This window comes from Diachasma alloeum, unplaced genomic scaffold (assembly GCF_001412515.2).
Source record: "Diachasma alloeum isolate Michigan unplaced genomic scaffold, Dall2.0 Dall_scaffold_00181, whole genome shotgun sequence".
In the NCBI taxonomy this organism is placed as follows: Eukaryota; Metazoa; Arthropoda; class Insecta; order Hymenoptera; family Braconidae; genus Diachasma; species Diachasma alloeum.
In genome coordinates, this window is record NW_021680347.1 from 1,336,657 (window position 1) to 1,363,124 (window position 26,468).

General features: G+C 36.3%; 2 protein-coding genes across 2 annotated transcripts; one reads left to right on the top strand and one right to left on the bottom strand.

The window, feature by feature from the left end:
• The first annotated feature begins 104 nt into the window (after positions 1 to 104).
• On the top strand, positions 105 to 20,588 carry LOC107046299 (integrin alpha-4). The gene is made up of 15 exons (XM_015268893.2): positions 105 to 259; positions 2,830 to 3,058; positions 3,145 to 3,277; positions 4,876 to 5,445; positions 8,501 to 8,669; positions 8,744 to 8,925; positions 11,250 to 11,380; positions 11,459 to 11,540; positions 11,603 to 11,747; positions 15,860 to 16,088; positions 16,908 to 17,074; positions 17,141 to 17,324; positions 17,602 to 18,080; positions 19,375 to 19,504; positions 19,577 to 20,588. Exons 1-15 carry the CDS (start codon positions 105 to 107, stop codon positions 19,673 to 19,675), a joined length of 3,084 nt encoding a protein of 1,027 aa, XP_015124379.1. The 3' UTR covers positions 19,676 to 20,588.
• On the bottom strand, positions 19,716 to 26,424 carry LOC107046304 (nuclear RNA export factor 1). Its single transcript, XM_015268899.1, has 7 exons — positions 26,278 to 26,424; positions 25,241 to 26,103; positions 25,041 to 25,153; positions 24,783 to 24,819; positions 24,240 to 24,472; positions 23,546 to 23,714; positions 19,716 to 22,247 (listed from the first exon to the last, which is right to left on the bottom strand). Exons 1-7 carry the CDS (start codon positions 26,339 to 26,341, stop codon positions 21,828 to 21,830), a joined length of 1,899 nt encoding a protein of 632 aa, XP_015124385.1. The 5' UTR covers positions 26,342 to 26,424; the 3' UTR covers positions 19,716 to 21,827.
• Positions 26,425 to 26,468: the final 44 nt, after the last annotated feature.

A 26,468-nucleotide genomic window follows, 5' to 3' on the forward strand; every position in this document is an offset into this window, starting at 1 on the left:
TGCTTGAATCTCTCAGATGAGTCAATTTGAGTCAGTTTCATTGCATTTCACGACAGTTCTTGGCACATGACGAATCCGCCTTGTGTTGTGTGGTCGATATTAATATGATTTTGATAATAATTTTGTTTATTTTACGTGCAATTGTGATTTCGGCTTATAACATTCATGAGAAACCCTCATCAATGTTGCAAGATTCAACACTTTCCCATTTTGGATACAGTATTGTTCTTCATGCTCAACAAAATCCACCTAAATCATGGTAAGTACTGAATAATACGAATACAAATTCGACTGATTCAACAGAGAATTCAAAGCGAATTCAATTTAGAGAGAGATGAACGATTTTTTTCGTAACCAATTTACATATTATTTTATCAATATCTTCTTAAAAGATAATGTTTGTAGGAAATTTTGTTGATTATAAAAATGGCCAATTAAAAAAATCTTTTGGTATATTTTCATGAAGTCATCCATCACGAAGATAATTTGATAATTCGTGAGTGATGCTGTAATTATTAAAGTCACTTATGAAATATTGATTAATCCAATGATTATCATATGGGGACGACTAATTTTCGGGTAAAATGTCAAAAGAGTCCACCTTTTTTGCAGAAAATCTTAGAATCAATTTCTCTTTTTCTTACAAATGTTTCCGATACTGATAGTTCGAGGACCATTCTGATAGGAAATTCAACGAACTATAGAAAAGATCATCCAATATTTTTCATCAGACGACATGTTTTTCTAAGAATACTTCCAAGTTTATGCTGATTCTATTATCAATATCTTCGGAGCTGAAACGTTTTGGAGAAAATATCGAAAGACTTTCGGTGGAACTAGATTCCGATGCAATTAGCGAATGCATCATAACAAGGTCTAAATGAATTTGAACCTCTTTGAGGTAACCCATAATATTGTGGGTGCTCACCTTGATGCAGGGGACTTCCCATTGGGCATCTTCCCTTATACGGCAATATTTTTTAATTTATAAAATTGAGAAATTTAAATTAAATTCAAGAACAGCGAAATGTAGGGTATTTGTATCCAGCAGTCGGGGTTACCCAGGATTCGTGGATAAAAGATCCAAATATTTCAAAAATGTTCATTTCTAATTCTGTAGTGAAGTGGTAAACTAGGATAAGTTCTATTTTTTTGAAAATTTTTCTATTGCTAGAATTAAATGTTCCGTCAAACGTGGCCAACTTTTTTAACTCTCCGGAAAAAGTTCCATTTGTGCACTTATCCTAGTTTACCACTTCGCTACAGAATTGTTAGTTTTCGTCGTTAATTAGTTACATTTGACAAAATCATACAGTTTCAGTTTGACATTTAAATTCACGTGGTACGTCTTACACCGTTTTAACCCTAATTGGTCAACACATGCGAATTTGCGATTGGTCGTCGCGCGAGGGATTTACCGCTCTATTATTTAGGGTCGAACGAAGCCACATCTAGTTTTGCGTCATCTGCCGAAAAACTACATGTTCCACGTGAGAATATTTGATGCAGTGGAACAGATTTACTCCCGAAAAATGTTCGTTTTATGCGAAGCGAGGTAGTAGTAGAAAACCAAGATAGTAGTTTTTGGTTTCGGCTATTCAATAATCACAGATAAGAGATGAATGCTTAAATGAAATGATAATAATGAGATGATAGCACTCTTGTAACTTGGAGACAAAATATGTCTTGATAAATTGCCCTCTACATGAGATATTTTCATCCTGAAAAGGCACCCTCTCGTGTGAATCATACCCCTCTTGCTTGCACTGTAAAAAAATTGGTGTTGAATTGACACCGATCGGTGTCCCAATGAGTTCACACTGTTTTTGGTGTGGAGTTGCGGTGTTAAAATAACACCGCACCATAGGACATCGTGTGTAAAATCTGGTGTTAATTCAACACTGAATGGTGTCCCAAGAAGTCCACGCCGGATTTTTTACTGTGTGAGCGACCCTGGTGAAAAAACATCTTCAATTCCTATTGAAAAAATGAAAGGTAATAGGAAAATAGGTGTGTTATTGTCCAAACCTCCATAATTTCCTATTACTTCTACCGAGTGATTGATCAGGCTGGTTTGAATAAGAAGTAAGGAGGTGAATCCATAAAAAACTATAATTTTTCTGGTCATAGAAGGCACATGGTGAGTAATAGGAATTAAAGCAAGAGGATTTTCATACTGACTTCTAAACCTACACTGATAGACTGATTCATTTATTCCAAACGAGATTCGTTAACTATTAACGAATGGTAGAGTTGAATATGACCAAATGAATATTTGCTAACAGTTAACGAATGGTTCACTTGAAAGGTGAAAATCGAGTCAAACAAGCCTTCTCAAATGTGCATTTGTCAACTATTAACGAATGAACATTTAGTGAGACCGAATAGACCGATTATACGTAATAAATAATCCTTTCTATCAGTGTAGGTCATTCTAGGAATAGGTATCAGTGAATATCTTTCACTGATTCCTATTCCTAGATCTTTCTCCAATTTATGATGGTAGTTTTTCCCGGAAGTAATTAGTGGGAAATAAGCTGTCAATGGGTTTTAACGAAAATCCTCTGAAATATCTATTAATGGATCATATTTGTCAATATGTCGTTGTTTTCAAAAACAGAGGAATTATTCATGTGTTTATTTGTTGGCCAAAACAACACTCGTTTGTTTTTCTCTCAGTGTAAGATGTGGAATTTTTCAAAATTATTTTAGTGTCCACAAACAATGTTATTCACGAAATTGTGAAAACTGCGACGTGACACTCATAACACGACCAACGGATTGCTAATGTTCTTGATCCTAGTATATCGTTTCTCATCTAATAATCAGGCTGATTGTCGGAGCGCCAAAGTCGAAATTAGCATCAGTAGAAGAACCAGGTCTAGTCTACAGATACGACTTGCAATTAGAAAAATCTCAACCAGTACGCATCCAACCTAAAGAACTCGTTGAAGAAAGAGGTTTCATCAGTTCAGTCAATCATGACGCACTGATTAAAAAAGATTATGGCTGGTTCGGCGCATCCATGGCCATAGAACCTAATGCTGATATTTTGACAGTGAGTACTTTAGTATTTCCATCCCGGAAATTTCCTCGTTTCCTCCCGTTCTCAGAAATATAATGAGTTATCGGTGATTTCAATAGGTCTGCGCTCCGAGGAGCATGATAATTCTTTACACCACCACGACGAGATTTGAGAGTATGCATGGCGTTTGTTATAGTGGCAATATAACTGCAGATAGACTTGAATTGGATGATAAAAATCTTGGAGGACATGGTAAAGTTGAATTCATATTCACCAGTATAGAGGTAGAACTGGATGAGTCAAGTTCAGTTTTTGTCTTGGATCTCGAATCTTGGAACTCGAAAGTGATGGTCGATTTTTCATGGAGACCTGTTGTGTACATGGAGAGAACATTTTTCGAAAAATTCTAGTGCTAGCACGGGAAAAGAGACGCAAAGTGACGGCCAGGAAAAAATTTCAGTGCCGGCATTAGAATTTTTATTGGAGAAAACGTGAATTTTTCCCCGTATTTCTGTGAAAATTTCACAGAAATCCTCAGAAATTTTACTAGAACTACCAAGAAATTTTAACTTAACAGCACTAGAATTTTTCACAGCCGGTGGATTGTAATTTTTTCCAGTACCCGTACTAGAATTTTTCTAAAAAATTTCTCTCCGTGTAGAGGAAAGTTCGTTGAAAATAGTACATTTCTAACGTAGAGAGGTAAAATAAAGGAGTCCTGCCCACGGGCCCAGGTGGTAAGCCCGGGTGGTGAGCACCTGAGTAAGGTTTCTCAATTTTACCCCCCCCCCCCCNCCCCCCCCCCCCCCCATGCAGGAGGGAAATGTGTACACGGAGAGAAATGTTCAGTAAAAATTACGGAACTCACAATTCACTCACCGATTACGGAATCGACTCAGAAAATTGAAGTGACGGTATCGTAATTTTTTACAGGAGATTCAGATGAAAATTACGGAACGCTCCGAAAAAATTCCGTGACAGTTCCGAAAAATTTCCTGCAACCACATTTCGCTCCGGAATTACAGAAAATATACGTAATTTTTATTGAATATTTCTTTCCATGTACCTTGCGCCCGTTGGGGCGTAAAAAAAGTTGCTTGCATCGAGGAGATTTCTCTTGAGTAATGAATGTTGTTTCAACTTTAGAGATTCTCAGTGCAAGAATATTCTTCTTGTTATTCCGGCTGTAAGGCAGCGATTTATGGATGCGTAGCGTCCTACGGCCGTTATGACAAAATAATTTATTGTGCACCATCGCCGGAAAGTCATGTTTTACCCGCCCAAGGTGCGCATACTATTTTCCGCCAGGGCGGGCGCAAAGTGCACGTTTCTAATGCAAGGCGAATGTAGCAATGGGGGTTTGGCGATGAGCCACCCCATTGTAGCCGTAGAGCTATCGCCCGGAAGGTGTTAATCGATTGGGAATGAATTTCGTCATATTGTCCAAGTCAAAATTGTTGAACTATTTCAAATCAGGTGCTATGCATCCGTATTTCGAAAACTAGTAGCAAGACCGGTCTGTTTTTTATGAAGGGTGAAACTTCGTAGTCTTTGCAATGACGTCACTCGCACACTGTGGAATCGTCAAATCGTCGAGGAGTTAAACTCAACCTTCACTTAAGGGTATTCTTTTTAAATTGGACAAAAATCCTTAGTTGAAAGATTTCATTTCCTCGTGGATGATTATCAAAAATGTTCTGGTAAAAATTTCACTACATCTTTCATTCAGAAATATTCATTAAAGCATTACTCGAAACTTGAATCGACTTTCACAGTTTTACCTCCTTGCTGAAAAATTTCTATGAATTCCTCTCACCAATTGACATTCCAATAATACTGAATTAATTTAGATTTTACAACTGAATTTTGGTACAATCCCCTCCACGGATTCTCGGTGCACTATCCAACCGCTACATCAAATAAAAATAATAAAATGGTCAAGGGATCACCGAAGGAGGAGTTAGTCGGCAGTGTCTTCATAAAAGATCAGAGCGGACCAATTTATCTTTCGAGAGCTGATGATCGTGCGATGCTCGGATACGCCGTTTCCTCTGGATATTTCTCCGATAGAGGAAAATTATTGTATGCTGGAGGTGCCCCTGGATGGCACTTAATTGGACGAGTTGCTATCATAGATCCAACCACAAATCCAGCGACTGTGATTGCTGAGATCGATGGAACAATGATTGGAGAATACTTCGGGGCGAGTTTAACAGCTTGCGATCTCAACAATGATGGACTTGATGAAATTATCGTTGGGGCGCCATACTGGGGGGAGGATTATGGGAGAGTTTATATTTACCTTGGGAATTCACGGCTGATATTCGAGAAGGCGGATGTCATTCTGAATGGGCATAAGGAGCGGGGCCGTTTTGGGTATTCACTGACCTGTGGAGATCTGGATAGGGATGGATTTGATGGTAACACATAGCACATTTCAACAGCTTTTTTCAAAATAACTTTGATAACAACTTGTAATTTTGTGGGATTATTCCTTGAGGAATGGCAACGTTGTCTTTAGGAAAACCTTTTGGCTCCGTCGGACGCAAAGTACCAGGGATTGCCATCAATCTTCCGATTCTACAATATTAAAAGAATTTCCGACTTACATTGATGAAGGTCTAAATCCTCCTTTAATAAAAAATCCAGTGTAACGTTTTTTGAAGCCAATTTATTCAGAGTATTGTGTCATACTCCATGTATGTTATTCTTGTTATCAGTTTATTATTCAATTTTTTTATATCTACATTATATTTTATAATACATATAGTACTCTATTATATATTGTATATTATACATAGTTTATATAATATAGTATAGTATAGAATATAACAACATAGCATTATCGTAATATCTTTAATGTGTGCTATCATCATTTATAAAAAATCTAATGACACAATACACCGAATAGATTGGCTTCAAAAAATGTAACACAGGATGTATTATATATAAAAAAATACAATACAGGGTGTCCCATAGTATGTGACAAAAGTAAATTGCGAATAACTTGAATACGGTTAAGTGTAAATAATTGTTGTTTTTTTTATTGTACACAGAACATTCGGCAAATTATAATACAATCCCTTCCAAGTGTCCGCCATCACTTGTACTACAGAACTCTATCCTACGCTCGAAGCTGGTATAGATGCGCTGTATTATGTTTTCATCAATAGCTCGGACAGCATCCCTAATTGCGTCTTGCAACTCTTCCACAGTCGTCGGATGCTTTTCATAGCACTTGTCCTTGAGGAAACCCCACAGGCAAAAATCACAGGGATTTAAATCAGGACTCTAAGGCGGCCATTCCATGCCCCCATGGGCATACTTAGGGTAACCTAAACCTAACACACGAGTGCCGTAAACGGAAAAAAGTGTTTCAAATACTCTAGTAGTCCTGTGTGGGGCGGCACCATCTTGCATGAAGTAGAAATTCTTGACTAATTGATTTTTTCGTGCCCAAGGAAAGAAGTTCTTTTTCAAGAACTCGGAGTAAATGTCAGCATTAATTGTGCGACTCTCGAGGAATTCAAGGAAAACACCCTTTATGGTAACTGCCGCCCATGCAGTAACTTTTTTCGGGTGTGAGGACTTGGTTTCAACGACGTGGGGTGACTCAGTCCCCCAAAAGCGAAAATTTGGTTTATTTACTAAGCCACCTAAGTAGAAATGTGCTTCGTCGGAGAAGATGATATTCTGTGCCTTCATCCCCTTGGATTCAAAAAGATTGTAAAGTTCTTGGCAAAATTCCACACGACGAACCATCGCTTCTTCAGTTAAAAATTGATGTACAGAAATTTTGTAGGGATGGAAGTTTAAAAACACTTTTAAGATACGGTGAAGTGAAGTTCTCGAGACTTTCAAGGTTTGGGAAGCCTTCCGAAGAGTATCATTTGGATATTTTTTAAAATGTTCTTCAGTTGTGCGGATAACCTCATCTGTGGTTACAGTAGGTGAAGGGCCAGGATTCTCATGCCTCCTATCGTCTAGTGTACCGTTTTGATCAAATTTCTGAATTAACCTGAAAATACCCATGAATTGGTCGAAAAATGCGTAAATCTTTAAAAAAAATTTTTTTGGTTATCTAGTTCGTTCACTCTATTTACCGTCTGAGACTCGAATCAGACACTCCAGTGTGTGTGCCATACTTAGAATGAAATGCTCTTATTGCTGCAGTAGTTGAATCTCCTCTTCGGTAATATGATTTGATGAGGAATGTTTTTTGTTCAATGGTTAGGTTTTCCATTTTAGTGTTCTAATTCGTGAGCGACTGAAGTATGGATGAAATTTGCGGAGAGTCTCCACTGCAACCATATATTAGACTTTAGACTGCGCTGTCACCTTGCGGTATACAACGCAATTTACTTTTGTCACATACTATGGGACACCCTGTACATTCCTGAAACTTTTTCTTCGGAAAACTTGATATTAACTTCAGAAATCTAATACAACACTATTGACTAGATTGACTAGTCAATCTAGTATACTAAATTAAAAAATAATTTAAATTAAAAAATAGTAAAATAATTGATAATCTGAATTTCCAATTGATGATAATGAATTAAGTATTTAAAAATATGAAACTAAAACTCTTCTATTAAGTAGATAATACTAAATTTCTTATAAGGGATTTACGATGATCCAAATAATCGTCAATCTTCCTAACTCAATTACGGATTAATGAATAATTCGAAATTTGACTATTTAAATTAATGATTATTTTAATAATTGAAATTTAAGAGTGATATTAACTAATTTACTTAATAATTTAACAGTAATTTTAATTTATGGATATGGCTATCCCTGGAAAGTACACATTTTCCATGCGTTTTCCCTCATTTCAATTTGCAGTCGCTCGAGCGCTTCCCCTACCTCATCACCTACGGGGCCCTAAATACAAAAACACTGCAGTGCTTTCGTCGAAAATTTTTCCGAAGAGGTGCTGTGGGCGTCAAGTGCAATTTTCCTCCGACAACCTGAGAGGAAAATGTGTACTTTGCATCCGACGGGGTGAAAATCCCATTATATAGTATCGTATTTTTCGTGTCACGGGACCTGCAAAACGCCAATTTCGTGGCGCGCAGCGCCACGAAAATGTGGTTTTTCAGGTCCCTCGACACGAAAATTAATATACACACCTCGCCATGGAAAACATATCACCCTACCCCACGTGCAAGATTGCCTTCCGAGCCGAAAGCGAGGATGGCAAGCACATGAGGGACGGTGATCTGTTTTCCAAGACTCGGGCATGTAATGTACTATTCCTGAGCTTTGAAGATATTAATGAACAAAATTTTAAGAAAAATTCATCTAGGGTAATTTGATTTTTACGAATCCCGGAAAAAAATTGACCGAGAAAAAGGAAAAATAGACCAAGGGAAATTTTTAAGTTGGGTGGGTTTTAGGACGCTTTGGGTGTATGGGCTATTTTTTCCGCCTACCGATTTTTATGGCATTCAATTTTCATTTCCCTTGTAGATTTAATTGTGGGCGCTCCTTGGGAAGGCAACGGTGTTGTTTACATTCACAATGGTGACTCTTCGTTACAATCGAAATTCCAAATGGATTCTCAGAATATTACAGTAACGTCACCAGCCACAACCTTTGGATTTTCTCTAGCAAAACCCGTGGATGTTGATTTTAATGGGTTTGTACGATCTATGAATTCTTCCTCAAGGGATAATTCAAGCTGATATTGTCATCAAGTGATTTATGTTGCAGTTTTCCAGACTTGGCGATTGGTGCCTACAAGTCTAACTATGCTATGGTATTAAATAGTCGTCCTGTAGTGAAATCTAAATTTCGAGCATTGACAATTCCCTCTTCTTTGGATAGAAATTCTACGTCTTTCATAATTGAAGTTTGTGTCAATCACACAAAAATCGGTTCACCTAGCCATGAAAGTAAGATGCACGTCACAGACAGGGTGTCCCAAAATACGTGACCGAGATTTTGAGGGATGAACGAGAATAAAATTCTGAGTCGAAAGTTCCATTGCAAATGTATAATTCACGAGTCATTAATTAAAAAAGTTGGTAGATCACTTTCGCAAGAACTTCAGCTACATCTCAGTTGACTTCATCGTTACAATCAAAATTATTTTCGTAACAATTTAATTTCTGTATTAAAGAAGGAGCGGTATCGAGAGGGGAAGGTGATGGAATCAGTTCTGCTTCATTTAGCCAATCCAAATCAACTCAAAGGGTGCTGATATCTCTTTCAGAGGAACCCTCTCACTCTGCCGCCTTTCCTGTCCACCAGTCACTATTCCTTTCGCCTTCAGCCCAATGCTGCTGTCATTTTTGAACTTCATCAATTAATAACTCGTTAAGGGAATACTACTATGAGTTTTAAAAGTTGTGGGTTATTGGAGTGAGACTTTTCATACATTGAAGATTGATTATATAGAACTGAAAACGAATAATTAGTGCAGAAAAAAATTTTTTATTGTTCGTTTGTCCGACAACGCTTAAAATGCTAAAAAAAGTCCAGGGCCTTCAATTTTTGAGCTACAAAAGATTTTTTTTTTCAAAATTTTCGGAAAAATGTGTTGAACAACAATTATGAGCCAGTTTTTTGGAATCCGACTCCTACACAGCTGATTTAGGTTTTTTTCATATAAAAAATTCACTATTTGTGTAAAAAAATACAAAAAAAAGCAAATTTAGCCATGTAAGAGGTGAATTGAAAAAATTTAGCTCGTAATTGTTATCCCACATATTTTTTCGAAAAATTTGAAAAAAAAATCATTCGCAACTCAAAAATTGGAGGCCTTGGACTGTTTTTGGCATTTTAAGCTTTTTCGGGCAAACGAACAATAAAAAAAATTTTTTTTTGCGCTAATTATTCGTTTTCAGATCTATATAATCGATCTTCAACGTATGAAAAGTCTCACTCCAATAACCCACGACTTTTAAAACTCATAGTAGTCTCCCCTTAAGGATATCCAAGTACTTTGGCTATTTTGGGTTATTTTCTCGAGTCAAATGCTTTTCTACATTTGTAGTCGAACATCAGAGCTTCCATTTGAACCCCATTTGACCCTAAGTTTCCGGACATTTTACAATGATTTTATTATTTAAACTTTGCAGGTCTGAATTTGAATCTCGATATTGAACTGTTGGAAAATATTTTAAAAATCTGACAGGTGTTGCTGTAGACCCCGATGTTATTGTTAGAGTATTTTGCAATTTTTAATCAATTAATATGTTGTCGTTGCTCCACGCACATTTTATTAGAGTTTATAGTGACTACGTACTAAACCTGTCAAGAGCCTGAAGAAGTTGCGATTTGCAGCGAAACGTCGCGATTTGATAATAAATTAGTATTGCTGAACTCTTCCAACATCCCATTAATTATTCCTCTTATTGTTAACTATGGAAATGAACAACGTCATCAATTTTAAAAATCTGACAAGAAATTAGAAAGTTTACTTTTGGGGAAAGATTAATGAAATGATTTATAAATTGCAATTTTTGAAAATTACGAGCATTTTTCACAAATCAGCAGCGAAGTGGTAAAACGGTACAAGTCAATTTTGACTATTGGCCAGTTTTCAATGAATATCTCGGAATCTAAAGGAGATAGCAAAACTGTTGTAATAACCTTTTTTGTAGAGTCGATTGAGTGCTACAATAAATGTAATCACAAAAATTTCGCTATCTCCCTTCAGATTCGGAAATATTCTTCAAAAACTCAACTGGGAGATAAGTCGGCTTAAATCGTTTTACCACTTCACTACGGGAATAATTTATAAACAATCAGTTTTCCACCATCAAAATCATTTCTTTGGAATCGTAATAAATTCATTGATATTCAGAATTTTACCAGAAATCGATTTCGTGCCTAAAAAAATTGGGTTTCCGAAAGTTTAAACAATTTCAATTATTTATTTATAAACAATGAATGTTTAAAAAAAAAATTCTAATGCAAAATGTAATTTGAAGAACGCTGAATATTCATGATTCTTTTCAAATCTTTTTCACGCAATTTAATTGACAAATTTGATCATTGCAAATAGTTGAATTTATAGTGTGGTCTGTACCAAACTGTAAGAGGCTTGGATATTCTTAATTACCACCCGGAGCAATATGTCAAAGAGGAACTTTCGACAGAAAATTTGATCCCGCTCTTTCATCTCTTGAAATTTCGATAAACTATTTTTAGACCCCCTGTATAGGCAGGAGGTGATCCCGAATAAATTTTTCCTTACATATCTGTTATGAAGGTTTTGATTTAATTATCAATATCGATGAGAGTTTTAAACGTGTTAACAAATCTCGTATACATTTTTCTCACGTTTCCTGGTCTGGTGACACAGAAGCAACCGTGTGTCTAAATGAGACTGTCCATTTAATGGTAACTGGCAAATATTAGGACTAATGTACTTTTGAAAATTTACTTTTCAATCAAGATGAATCAACTTCTTTATTACAGGAAACAATTACGAATTATATTGACCCAATTCCTATAACGGTAGTGCACACTTATGGAGGCTGGAGAATTACAGAAGAGGGTGGTGAGTATCAGACAGTGTCAATGGAATCGATAATGATTTTTATACTGGAAATCCAATTTTAGGTATTGTTGCTTGCATCCTCTGCCCCATAGAATATGATGGATCTTCGGAACCTCAGGAAATCAATATTCCCTTCAACATTGGTTGTGGAGACGATCAAATTTGCACTTCGTTAATATCCATTTCTGGTTCTTTCCATTACGCAAGGTAGAGCAAATGCATAATTACATTTATCGTAGCTGAGTATAGCTATTGTTGCTGATGAATTAGGATTATGTTTCGTGATAGATTGAACTCCGATTTCATTCTCTTTACCCCTTTCAATAATATAGATTTTTTGTGATACTTACCTAAAAAGTGCACTTTTCGAAACGGTTTAGTGTGCGTAAAGCGGTTGTTTTCCGCACGCCGTGCGTAGAGTTCACTTAAACCCAATTAAAGGGGTATCATGGTGAAACTTTAAAGTCTTCGGTCGGTAAAAATAGTCATAAAGGAACTCTTGATATATCATGGGTTACCTAGAATAATACCAAATATTTTATGCCCAACCGATTTTGCCTCATACGTCAATGTAAAACCTCGTTTTTTGTGTTTTTGCCTTTGAAATGGTCCTCGCATTGCAAGTTTCATTCAACTTGAACTTTTTTTTTTCAATGGTCGTTAGATTGGAGAGAATAAAACTAGGTATTTTCTTTATTATCTCAAATAGAATATGAGAAAATTAATTTTTTCGGTTTACTTATTCATTTAGTTTGTGCATATATCATATAAGAATCATTGCTTTGAGTCAGTGATAGGCATATTCATCAATCATAATTACCGTTAAATTGTGAAGTTGTCAATTTTTAACATAAATCTTAATATAATATTTTAAATATTAAATTGACCATCAATTTGCACATTCAAATTTTGAAATATTCTATTAACCAATAATTTAGGTACGAAAATCAAGTACCTAAAAGTTAGAATTAGCTTGTTAACAAAAAATTACATTTCAATATTATCAAATATTTTATTCATCATCAATCGTAAATTTAGTGACTAAATTGTATATTTTAAATTTATTAAATATATATTAAACTTTGAACAATAGAAGGAGATAATCCTTCTTAATATTGTCAAAATCTAATATCCCATCCCTGCTTTGGAGTAGTGGATTTGTCATCAACCTTGTCACTTTTCAGTATCTATTAAACATCTTTGATGTACTGTTTCGGCGTTCAACTACTCAAAACGATGAGTTTTATATACGATATGCAAACAGGAAAATGAGTAAAAACAACGCGTTAAACATTTCTATGTACAGGGTGACAAATAGGAACAGGTGAAAACTTTTCCCCTATATTTCCTCTCCACTTTGTTATCAGGGATCGAGCTGTTGTAGGTTAAAACTTGGAGCCTGGCAAATTCTGTTGGGATACTCCAGAGTCTAGTTCATATTCTCCAAAATGAGTGAGCTTGCTGTCGAAGAAAAGAAAGTGTATCTCATTGAGTGCTATTATTCCCGAGAAAAAAATTATACAAATGCGTATAGAGGCTTTCGTAGTAAGTTTGGTAGTCGCAGTATTGGGAGTGAAACCACCCTTAAACGGTTGGATTTTTTTAGTTCTCCTGTACGATTTTTTTTGGAGTTTAGTCCCCAATAAATTTTTTGAGTCAATGTGTTCTTTTTTGTCGCGTAATTGATAATTTTGTCAACTATGGTACCCGGTACATACCCAAGTAGCACAGTTCTGGAGGGTATCTGCAAGTATACCAAAAAGACTGTCTAATGTCTGTCCAAAAAGGTAACTTGTGTCTAGAAGTTACCTAGAAGTTAGAATTGAACCGAGAGACCCTACGTTTGATAATTAAATATTTCCTCAAACTTCATCCTTATAAAATCACTTCCCACCATTTGCTTACGCAAACTGCTATAGGGAAACGACTTGAATTCAGCAAAGTTTTGACGCAAATGTTTGAAAATGCTGAAATCGAAGCCAATTGAATTATTTTCTTGGATGAAGCTCATTTCTACCTTAATGGCTACGTGAATAAACAAAATTATCGATTTTGGGGGAGTGAAAATCCACATTCATCAGTAGCAAAACCACTCCACTCTACTAAAGTTACAGTTTGGGCAGCTCTGTCGATCAAACAAATACATGTAAAAATCTTGGAAGGGACCATTACAGGGGAGAGTTGCCGAGAGATGTTGGAAACCAAGTTTTTCCTATTCGCTAAGAAAAAAGGATTGGTGAAAGATTTCTATTTTATGCAGGACGGTGCAAACCCTCATCGAACTAATGATGTGTTTACTGCATTACACAAAGTATACGGTGATTGCGTCATCGGTTTAAGGTATCCTCGCTTCACCCGAGCAGGGATGGAATGGCCACCATATTCACCGGATTTGAACCCGTGTGATTTCTTCTTGTGGGGTTATCTCAAAGACTTCTGTTACGCGGACAATCCTCAGCCAAAAGAGGCTCTGATAAGCGCTATCCAAAAGGGTGTTTCTAATATTTCTCAAGCTAAAATTGAAGAAGTCATCCATAGTTTTCAGAAACGCCTTGACTATTGCGCAAATTCTGATGGAGGACACTTCGAGAGTATTTACCATTAGTCATATGCCCTCGAATGTGTTTGATCAATTCTTTCACCGTGTGAATTTTTATTTTAAAAAAATGAAATGGAACTCTAATTGCAAATAAATTTGCAAAGTCTATTGTGTCTACAAATATGATGGTCCTTCCTTTTCTACACCAATCAACAAAACTATGATAGTTTAATTTTCACCTATTTCTATTTGTCACCCTGTATATTAGACGTAAGCTACATATGTATGAATATTTCAACTAGATAATAAATATTTATTCATAAAAATGTTCTCGTCCGAACACTGAAGCTGAGCAGCGTTGAGCGTGGTCAAAGGAGCGCTTGCGACCACGCGTCGGTGGCTCTGCTTTATTGCTGATGAGCCACCTGATAGTCTCGTTTTCATTCATTTCTCAAGTAGTTAACTGTTTCTTCCCCATTATTAGTCAAACAGTTATTCTCGAAAGTGGACAAATTGGAGTGAAGCATATAGATTTTTTACAATTTCCTTCTTTTGCGGCAAAAAAAAATCATTCTACTCCATGAAATTTCCGTCATCTTTAACAATAGTTGGTTTTTTATATTTTCGACCGGATCACGATCGAAAATTTCAACCAACAGCCATATCGCGCGTCAGTTGTCGCCTTTAACGACTTTTTTGTATCAAATCACTCTAGATAAGGAATCTTTCCTTTATTGGAGAAATGTAAAATTCAATAAAGCACGTCGTTGAACGACTTTTTAAATATGAAATCACTCTAGATAAGAAATCTTTCCTTTATTAGAGAAACGTAAAACCTACAATTGCTTACCATTCGGCTATGATAACAATAAACATCCTTCAATAAAAAAACGTCAATTTCTTGCAGCGTTGAGCGTGATTAGTCCTTGGATCTGTGACAACATTAAGCTATTTCATTTGTGAACGAATGAGCTACTTTATTGGTTTCATTGTAATACACTTCCCAAGTAGTTAATTTCGTTTCTGTTGTTTGAAATTAGACAATTCAATTGCGAGACCGACGAAAAGCGATGTCTACTGTTAGAAAAAAAAATGAAATTTTATGGACAATTGACTACTAATTTTCAGGAAAGTGACACTGAATGCGATTTAAGGGAAAAAAATCATGAAAATTTAGGTTTCGCTGAAAATTTAATAACATTCCGGAATTTTAAGCGCATAAAGACGAGTATTCCTTCATTTATTAAAAAAAAAAAACTTAAATTTTCAATCCAATATAAATATTCAGTGCCTAATTACATTGAATTTCCAGTAAAATCTGAATTCACTATGGGATTGAATTTCATGATTTTTTTCCCCTAAATCGCATTCAGTGTCAGTGTCCTGAAAATTCAAAAATATATTTATCGGAATTTTCTGGTTTTCTATTCATTTTCAGGGAAAAACGAAACTGAAATTTACAGTTCTTTTTTATTTTTCCACGAAATTCTGAATTTTCAATTACAAAATCCCTTGAAATTTCAGTGGTAATTGAATTCGATGAAAATTACCGAAAAGTTTTCCGAAAATTTCTGACAAAAATTTTTAACAGTATTTTACGTGGGGTTACGGGGCAATACGGTTTGGATAAAAAATCTTTTCTTACTTTTTAGATATCTCAAGATATCTCCACTGTGGTACCCCCTTAATAAGAATGTTAAATTTGACATGTGAGAGTTTACCCCTTCCCTGCTGGAATATACTATACTGGAAAAATTACTTATGAGTTATTCTTCAACAGCAATCGAAAAGCTCTTGAAAATAATACCTGGATCATAGGCTCCAAGGATATAATTTTGCAAGTTAATGTATCAAATGCTAAAGAACCAGCCTATTCAACGGTATTGACGTTAATTCTTCCGAAGAATACTTTCTTGCGGAGTGTATTGGACTCTTGTAAAGAGAAAGAGGACAGTGGGATCACCGAAATTATCTGTGAATTAGAGAATCCATTACTCACTGGTCGTCATGTAAGTATCCTTTCCGAAAATCTGTAGAGTTGAATCCAGCCACAAAGTAGTAAAATAAAATGAGGCAATGTTACCTTTACACGCACGAGAAAATTCCGTTTAAAAAATCTATCGAAAATTCTATTGAAAATTCTATTAGCCTGATCGATGCTATTGAAGAATTTCGCTGCGTGTTTTTCTTTATTAAAAATGTCAACTAGAAACTATTTTATATATAAAATCAGTAAAATTTCATCTTTCTACACAACTTCTTCTATTGAGACATTTTCTACAAGAATTCCTCTTTTCTATAGGAAAACTGCAAAGTAAAAAAATTTGACCGGTGGAATTTCTATAGAAAATATCCCGATTAAACAAATTGTGTAGAAAAATCGAATTCCATTGAATTTTATGGCATAAGAAAAGAAACGCGCAGATAAGCTACGGAATTTAGTCATAAAGTTGGTCAAAATGAATAGAAAGTTCAATAGAATTTTCTAGCTTATTTGCCAGGTTTTCCATTACATTCTTTTGTACGTGTGGGGCAAGTTTCTTTGAATGAATATCTTTGAATCCGAGGAGAATTTTGATGAGGAATTATTTATACACCGAAATGAGAGCTACAAAAAATTTTGTTATTGCTCTCCAATCCCGCGACAGTCATCGGAAACTGAAGTCTGAATGGAATTTGCTTTTTTGGTTTTTCTGCTGCGGTTCGAAACGAAAGAAAATGAGTTCATTGATCTTACATCATTAGAGCAAAACATATTGATGATTCACACAGGTTTCTTTAGCTCAACTCAAACCTATTACCTTAATTACCGTTCCTTATTCTTCCAGAATACGTTAATTTTCGATTTAAACATGGGTAAAATCAACAATGGCTCCCACGCCAATACCAATTTGACTTTCAAGGCAACAGTCACAACCCGGAGTCGACAGCATGGTGATTCATCTGTTGAGTTCCTTCTCCTCCTCCGAACTAATGCGTCACTCACTCTGGAAGGGTCAGTGTCCCAAACTTAGTCATTATTGTAAATGCCGAGAGGTACTATAAATAAAGATTTTTGCAGACGTGCAAATGAGCGGAGCTATGACGTTCTATCAGCCGAGGACAGCACTCGAAATATTTCATTCGAGCATTTGTATCAAATTTCGAAATCTGGATTCACGCCAGTTTCGACCACTAGGCTGACTGTCAAAGTTCCTTATCGAGTTGGGGACATGGAGTTTCTAGCTTTGATGAATAAGCCGATGGTTAGATTTTCATAATTTTTTTTTTTTTAAATAAGTTAATTGAATGCCCAACTTTATCCTTTGGAGTTTAACGAGTACTAAAACAAGGGAAAAGTTTGAATCGAATGAAATCTGTCGGCCGATGAGATTTTTCAAGGCAAAAACGAAAAATCAACTGAGTTTAACACCTCTATCGTCTGCGACATGTCCCATCATGCATCGTTTCTTCGGCAACCGAAGACTTGGCCATTTCTCCCCTTAAAAATAATCGCATCATCTGTTTATTTTTTATTCACAGATGTTGGCGATAGGAAGACTTTCTCAATGCTCCATCCAAAATATTCCTATTGTACAGGGTGAAGGGGATATTGTCAATGTCATGGGCTCGGACGATACGGAAAAAATCAAGCTAAACGCAAATAGTAATCATTCGCGTTTAAAACGGACCACAGACTCCACCTTACAGCCATTGCAGATCCCAGGAAATGGTATTTTTTCTAATAACTCGGGAAGATTCTCCGCCTCGACCACATCCGGGTCTAATTTAAGTACCTTGACCTGCTCTTCTACGAACATTCAGTGTGGCACAATTATTTGTGATGTTGGTGATTTGAACGCCGACCGCGATAGTGCCAGTCTGAGATTACAATTCTCCATGAATCTCTCGCAATTAATGGAAAATTATGGATTCAATGATAATAGTCGAATTATAGAGGTCATCACGGAAGCGTGGGTGGATTTTCCGGAACCTGTTAATTGGACAGTTCCAGGGATAGGGTAAGAATTTTGTATCGAACTTATGAAATGTGATGAGTTCAACTTGATTTCTGCGGTTGAATAGTTTTCGGTAAATTCTGCGTTCTGCATTGGCTCCGCTACTGTGGGGTGAGCCATGGAATTTCAACATAAAAATTACAATATTTGATCACAGAAAATTCTTCTGACAAAAATTTTGGCATATACGCCTACAATTAGGGTTACACTTCAAGATCACAGGGGAATTCTTTTCAAATTTTTGTGGGGCTTCAAGGGCGAGGGATCACACAACTTTTGTGAAGTACCAGAAGTATTTGATGGATAAATTCGGCCATTTTTTATACATTTCTTCTTCATTTATAAAAAAAGTGCAGGTATAATATATCATGAAATTTTCATTTTTTAATAAGGTTTATTTTTTATTCACCAGAAGAAATCGAGTACTTCCGAATTCTATACGATTGTTTTAGCTGAGGACCATATCAAATACTAGGGGGCTGCGCCCCCCGCTCGCTCCGCTCGTCAACCCGCATGATCCTTATTCTGACCCTCATGACCCTCATTATACCCCTCGTAACCCTTATTTTGACCCGTTATTTCTGACCCTTAATTTTGGAGTCTTAATTTCGAGCACCAAATTTTCATCACCAAAAGTCGATTTTACAATATAGAGAGATATTGAGATCCTTATTTTCTGACGCCTATGACCCTTACTTGGACCCTTAATCTGACCTTCATGATCCTTAATCTGACCCTTGTTACCTACATAAGCCTCAGTCTGATCCTTGTGGCCCTCATTTGGACCCTTGTGACTCTTAATCTGACCCTCCTGACCCTTGTGGCCTTTATTCTGATCCTCATGACCCTTAATTGCGAATATCAAATTTTAATCACCAGAAGTCGATTTGGATTCTTATAATATGGAGAGATACAAAAAAAAAATCGTTGAAAAATATTGAAAAATTTTGACTTGTAAAAGCCCTACTAGTCTTATAATTTCCAATATTTTTTAACGAATTTGTTTGTGGGTATTCCATATAATCGTCCGTAGAATCAATCGCATGGAATTTGAAATTACTCGATTCCTTCGGTTGAATAGAAAATAAATGTTAGTAAAAAATTCAAATTTCATAATATTCTTGCCTACACTCATTTTTGATATAAAAAAAAAATTGAATTCTTCTTCAAATACTTTTGGTACTTGAAAAACGTGCTGTGACCCCCCTTAATAATGTATTAGAGCATCAATTTCGAGGAAATTGTCACTTCAGCCCAGAGATAAATGCAGCTTCTATTAGTGAATTTTTCGTTGTAGAAATGTCACAAAAGTTACGACAACATTTATAAAAATTGCTCCAACTAGTCGACTCACTGTGTGGATTATAGCTGGATGTATTCTGCTAGGATTGTTGGCATTATTCCTAATTGCAATTGGCTTGAGACTGGTAAATATCATATGTTCGTGTAAAAATTATTCTTAGACGTTACAAAACGATTTTACGACCTTTGTCTTGCAGATGGGTTTCTTCAAAAGGGAACAGAAGGAGAAGATGAACGAAATGAAGGATAGCGATGGTCATAAAGACACCAGACGCCTTTCAAACAGCAATTTCTGAAAAGCCCCTGTTGTCGTGATAAATCAAGTGATAACTAGTATTTATGGAAAGTTAATTTATTTCAATTTATTGCATTATCTTATTATTTTATTAATTTTTTTTGTAACATACAATGTCACCAGCTTGCAAGCAATTGGTGTCACCGACAGTACAGTGTATTCAAATAGACACTCTGTGTTTGCTATCTTATCTCCAAAAGTTTTAGGTACATTTAAATAAAAAAAAGAAAAAAAATTGTTGATGAACACGGACATACAAACTAAAATTTCGTACAATTTTTCAATTACTTTTCCTACTCAGCACTAATTATTTATCAAATTGTACCATCTGATACTCCACTCCAATATTCGAGAACTTAACTCGAAATTAATTGATCAATCAACTAATATTCAGTAAAAACTAGAAAAATTTGTCATTATCTTCTCAAGTAGATCTCCTCAAAGTTCAAGAATGGCTTACATTATTGAACAACAATATAATAATTCTTAAGTTAATTTTATATATTACGAGAGATTTAAACTAAAAAAAAACAAAGGAAAAAGAACAAAAAACGTAGATATGTGAGTTTAGCCAGCTCAACAACAATACGATTGTTTCGACGATAGGAAGATGTTGTTAGAAACAAATTCATTGCCTTCGAATTACATCTACTGCTCCTGGTTACCCAGTTTTTTTTTCTACTCCAGCGAGGTCACTCTCTGATGATTTCAAAATTCAATAACTCGACTGTTGTTCTTGACTTCAGGAAAATGGCAGACACCTCCATGTCCCTTATGCTGGAAGGGAGGCCTCAGACGAAAAAATGTTCTTGAAGAGCATTCTTCACCTGGAGAATGATGATTGAGACTCTCACGATGTCAGAGACCCTGCTCAACTGTCCTCAATATGACAATCACTTCGAGGCGATTTTACAACTTCCATCACTGCTCAGATGTTGCGTTCAATATCATCTTGTGACAAGTGCAAGAGTCAGACTCTGCGACGCAAGAGTAAGATCGCGAGCACCATCCAATGATGTAGCAACACTAGAGCGTTGAGCTTCTCTTGCTGGACCGATCAAAGACACTTGAACGATCCGAAGCTCGATAGACAGTTATATGTTGATATTGCGCCGTATAAACTTGCTGATGAGATCGATGCAGAGGTCCCGCAGGATCTGTAGATTATTGGTTTTGCAGGTTTAAGAAGAGAATAGAGACTTGAGACAGTTCAGCCATCTTCACTCCCAATCCTGAAGACATTTGCTTTTCCTGAGCACTTTTGTTTTCTTCATGAATTCAAATAAATTTAAAGAATATTTCTCAATAATTTGGCAATGAGTTTGACTTAAAACAACGTCCTCTAATCGCCGATTTATCGTATTGAGAGAACTTTTTAGCTCACTCGCATAATAAGTTGAATTGATTTTGAACTAAATTAAAATTTATCGTCCATCGATTGACATCAAGTAGTTTAATTTTTTCATTGATTGATGATAAATACCTAACAAGAGTAAAAATATACATCAACTCCAGCAGGAGTTTTCTTTCATGATTGTAAGAGTTAGATATTTATCTTCAATGTATTCTCACTCTTTGTGAGAGATTTCATGAATTACTATTGCCAAGGTATTCGATGGTTGCTGGCAGATCAGTAATGAATTGATTTGAAAAATAATGTGAAAGAAATTACGTAATTGGAAATGAAAAGATAGAGAGACCGTGTCCTTGCGTTCCACGAGCAAACATCGAACATCCATATACGACTGTTGATCAAAGTGTTGGAGTGCTAAAAAAAACACTCGACACTTTTACAATATGTCATATTCACAGGAATAAATTTTTTTTTAATTTTTCTAAATTTGCAGTTAGTGACAAGGATCAATTTGTAGCAGTTATCCTAACGTAGTTGACGCCATTGAATTCACAAATTTAAGTAAACAAACCACTAGTTTCTGATATTAAAAATTTCAATTAAAAAGGGACAGCAAATGGCATATCAAGAGAACTTAAATTTGTGAAGCCTAAGTTCATGCCTCCCATGATTATTCTTTTCCTTTCTATGTGCGTGAACATCAATCACGTACCTATTTTCACATATCACAATATTTTTCCTCATCGGAGATAATGAAAAATCGTTGCATAGACACTTAAAAACCGAGAATCTCATAATTCTACTTTTTAAATGCCTCCGGAGGAATTTGTCCACGTTTGAAGAATTCTTGAAATGCAGCTAACGCGTTATCGAAGTTCCATTGTACCTCTTTGAGACACTTGAGGCTCCACTCCAAGTTCATGTTTGTTTGCTGACTCAGGGTCAATGTCATTTGTTGTTTCAGCTGATCTGGTGGATCTACTGCTGTTGAGGTTGATGGCAATGGTCCTGGCGGTGGGGCTGGCAAGCTTTGAATTTCATTGAGAAGTTGTCTCTCTTGGGCTGCTGTTGGGTGAGACAAGTGGAGTTGCTCGTTTCGTATGCAGTAGCCAGTGCCCTCGGGAACGATGATGAAGGTTCGGTGGAAGTAACGAATAAAATTCTCTTTAGTAGCGGTTTCTTTGAAGCATCCAGTGATGGTTATCAGCATCAGTGCATCCTTCACAAAACGGAGAAAAATAATAAGTTGATTTGTATTTCATCAATGCACTCAGTACAACGAAAAGCAAACATGTTCTTAAATAAGACTCGTTTGAGCCAAAGAAATCAGCAGCAAAGCGGTAAAACGGTTTACGGCCTGGCTCCATTATCTTTCGAATGTCATTTAGATTATTTTTTTGTTCAAAATGTCAGAAATCCACGAAAATGACAAATTAGAGAAAAAATATAGGAAAAATTCCAAAAAATTTCGAAGAGCTTTTTCCATTGATCAGTGTTGTGACAAAGGATTCATCATCTCATCCTCTCTTCCCCCATGGTAACGAATGAGAGGTCGCCATTTATAATCGAAATTATGCATTTCTAATTTTGCCCAAATTAATGATGATATAAATGACCAAAGGCGTTAAACATGAATCATCGTTCTGCTTTCAACAACGCAAAATATGAAAGTCGAAGCATTCACCATATTCTGTAGCACTGATCATCCTGAACAATGAAAGGACAGTACTCATTAGAGAAATGAGACAATGGTAAAGTTTTGCTTACAAACTCAATCATCCCCCTTTTGACGAAATTCTTGGTGAATGGCAGACTAAATACCTCAAAACGTTAGACAAGGGAGCGAAAAAAAGAAGTGAAAATATTTAGATTAATATTAAGAGAAAATTTTCTAATAGTGTAAATCAATTATGCGCTCTGAACAATACAATTACAAAAAGGGGGAATATTCGAGAGGCGAATATTGTGAAGTTCATCAACAAATGGGTTGTTACTCAATTACATGGCTGCTATTATATCGCTATTATTCTACTTAAGAATTCGATAACCGAAGCGAAACATGACTCCCCCTTGATTCGTCTGAAACGAACATTCTTCGAAAAACAAATACCTGTGGTATAGTATGACGGATAAACATTTCTAGAAGTGATATTGCCTCCTTGTACGGAAAATAACAATTTTTTGCAACAGCTATTTTATAATTTTTGTGACTGAAATTTTCCATCTCAGGACACTTCCAATACTCAACACAAGATTTTTTCTATTCAAACAAAACCTGTTTGAGAACATGTTCGTGTGCATTTCAGTGTAATTCAAATTGTCAACTGAAAGAACGAATCGTATATGCAATCTACGTTGTTTAGACAATTGACTGGATGAAGAACAGCTTTGATTAAAAAGGAATATTTTAGCATATTTTACAAGTAAACTGACTTTTTTCCTTGAAATTGCTGTTTACTGAGATATCTCGACAATAAAAATCTTCGGCAATTCTTTGAGTTATTTTTTGTTACTTACTGTGACAAGTCCAATATCCATCGTGAAACTGTTCAAGTAATGTTGGGTTTTTGGCATTTCGGAGATGTAAGTTACAACAGGTAATCTCCCCTGTTTCAACAATTTCCTTCTCCTTGAGGCATCAGACGAACGAAGTAGATTCCTATTGTCAGCAGTGTAAGAACTGAATCTGTGGCAAAACGAACACAATTGAGTATTTTTATATCTTTTTTCAAACGATGAACGCAATTGTGTACCCTACTCTATATAACTATATAATTTCAGATGTCCGTTTCTCCGAAAATTCATGAAAGGTCCTAAACACTTCAAGAAAGTTCCAGAACGGTACAGACTTCTCTGAAAAATTCACGGATCGTCTGGAAGACTGTCCAATATTCCGGTGCTGGAATGTTCTACAAATCTTTAAGAATTTCGCGTTTAATGCAGAAGCTAATGCTTCGGGAAATTATAGAAAATACCAGAGCGATATAGCAGTTTACTCCGAGGAAATTTTTGCATAATTTTTCTTAGACTTCTATTGCTTCCACAATGCTTCACAATATTCTAGTATTTTCTAGCATTTATCGTGACCAAATGGCATTTTCAGTGAGAAAAATTGGACCGCCGTAAGGCTGACCACTAAACGCACTAGCTTTTATAATTCTTCTAAATTATAACATAATTGAATTTTATCATTTCTATTTAACGAACTTACTTATTCATTGTTGGACAAGGTGTGATCGACAAGCTGAAGCACGCGTGTTCATGATACGCATTCAGCAGTGGTTGACGTGACTCACTGTCAAAGATCATAAAGTACTGCTGCAAAAATTGATTTGCAATCTCCCGGGCCTTGGGATTAGCAACAAAGATCCTCTCAGTGGGTGGTAGTTTAACCGAATCATCTGACACGTCGAAGAGAATTGGCGGTGGCAATTCAGTCCCATCCTGTCAAAATTAACAGCAAACGTCCACCCAAAAATGCAGAAATTATTCAAATTTAATTCCACTAGTCAGGTGTAGGAAAGTTTGTCCGATGGCAAAAATCTCCAAAATTTTGTATAGTCAAGGTGCAATCAAGTGGATGTACAGTCCTTCACTAAGAGAAATATCGACATATTCTCAGAAAACTAATTTCTTGCGTCAAATATCTCACCTCTTAAAGATAAAGCACTTGGGATAAGTTTTAAATTTTGCCATCGGAGAAACTTTTCTACACCCCACTAGTCAAATTCATCCATTCCTCTTCAATACTCACCAATCTCTGGAGCTTTGGGAATCTCTTCCTCACGTCACTGTCGACACGAAATAAAAGCCAGAAGCACGGAAGCTCCACGTTAATCGTAATAAAACAAAAATAATTTTTGACAATTAATTATAGGGCTAGAATTACTAAATTCATCACCTACTGACTTACATGATTGAATTAAAAAAAAATCATCCAATCCCCTGTAATACTTCATCTAAAAATCCAATGAATCCTATTGAATCCATAAAAATGAATGAATCACAGTACCTGACATAATCATCCTGCCTCGTCCTGTATTTGTTGCAAACCGGATTTCCAGCTAGTTTCAGCTCCTCGAGTTTCAAGTCTTTGATTACGTCAATCTGGTTGATTTCCCTTATCTGCAATTATCAAGATCGTCATCATTATGATGAATGAAAAACGAGGCTCGATTGCATCATTCTCATTAAAAACACATTTCCAATTACCTTGTTATCTCCAATATACAAAATCTTCAAATTTGGAAATTTTTTGTTCAGCACATTGAGCCTCTCAATGACATGCAGCTTATTATTATCCAAATTTAAGGCCTCCAAGTTGGGAAGATTCTCAGCAACGATATCGAGTACAGTCATAAGCATAGCAGGTCTGAATAGTGCGCAGAAATGATCAGCAGCGAGTTCTGGATCAGCATGAAATCGTGAAAGATCTATGGCATTGGTCTCAGGAACGTATCTCTTGGCCATAGCCATTTTCATTTTCTCCTTGAGTGCGTCGTCGACTTCAATCTGAGGAAATCCAGGTCTAACTCTCACAGTTATTTTGAAACCATCAAGATCTGTGATTCGCCTGTCGCACTGGAGCAGTTTATTCGCTATTTTCTGATCATCAATGAAGAATACAATGTCCTTGTCGAAGGCTTTATACATTATGGGTATGAATGGGGTTTCCATGTGGCTCGCAAGGCTATTTATGAGGTAATCTTTGTCGTATTTGTTGCCAAAGGGTATGATCACTTTGTACCAGTTGGCGTCCCCAATGGGCCCCTGTTTGTCCCTATTCATGAGAACTCGAAGTCTCGATGCCCTGGCAACAGGACTATTTCGTCCTCTGAGACCAACTCCCCTACCACGACCACGGAATATCACGGCTCGTCCATTGTTATTCGTCCCTGAGGACATAGTAACGTCATCATCGAGGCTCGTTTTTATAGCCCTTTCCAAATTCTTCGAAAAAGCACGCTTCTCGTTTCGCGAGTGCGATTGATTCTTGAATGATACTCTCGGCCTATTTACTCCGCTGAATTGTTTCATCTCAGTGTCTGTACTTCTTGGCACACGATCGTCGTGCACTGCAAACATGAATGAACATATTTTTTTCGATTATTATGATGATTGTGAATGGGCATACGGAAAAAGCAGGTTACAAATGCGGATGGTGGTGGTGAAATGACGATGTTGCAGATGGCCACGAAAATAGGTTGACAATGAGACTGAAAATTGTATGTTCTGAGGGTCGGACTCACCGAAATAATGCTTGTCCTCGGATCTGCGACTGCCCCATTGTGATTTGTTGGATTTTTTCGGCATTTTTAATCACAAAACACAAGAAATTGGTTAAAAAAAACAGACACAACACGATCAGCGCGTGATGAGTGCCTTCTCAGCGCTTGTCGAGGTCACTCGAATGCACTCGAACGTTTCCGAGGATTTACGG

Bases quoted from the DNA above. Each gene is read 5' to 3' on its own strand.
- LOC107046304 (XM_015268899.1), bottom strand. From the start codon at position 26,341: ATGCCGAAAAAATCCAACAAATCACAATGGGGCAGTCGCAGATCCGAG. The intron at 25,154-25,240 runs GTAATTGGAAAT...TGATAATTGCAG, and splicing joins TGTATATTGGAGATAACAAG to ATAAGGGAAATCAACCAGAT. The intron at 24,473-24,782 runs GTGAGTATTGAA...TAATTTTGACAG, and splicing joins TCCCAAAGCTCCAGAGATTG to GATGGGACTGAATTGCCACC.
- LOC107046299 (XM_015268893.2), top strand. From the start codon at position 105: ATGATTTTGATAATAATTTTGTTTATTTTACGTGCAATTGTGATTTCG. The intron at 11,381-11,458 runs GTAACTGGCAAA...TCTTTATTACAG, and splicing joins ATGAGACTGTCCATTTAATG to GAAACAATTACGAATTATAT. The intron at 11,541-11,602 runs GTGAGTATCAGA...ATCCAATTTTAG, and splicing joins GAGAATTACAGAAGAGGGTG to GTATTGTTGCTTGCATCCTC.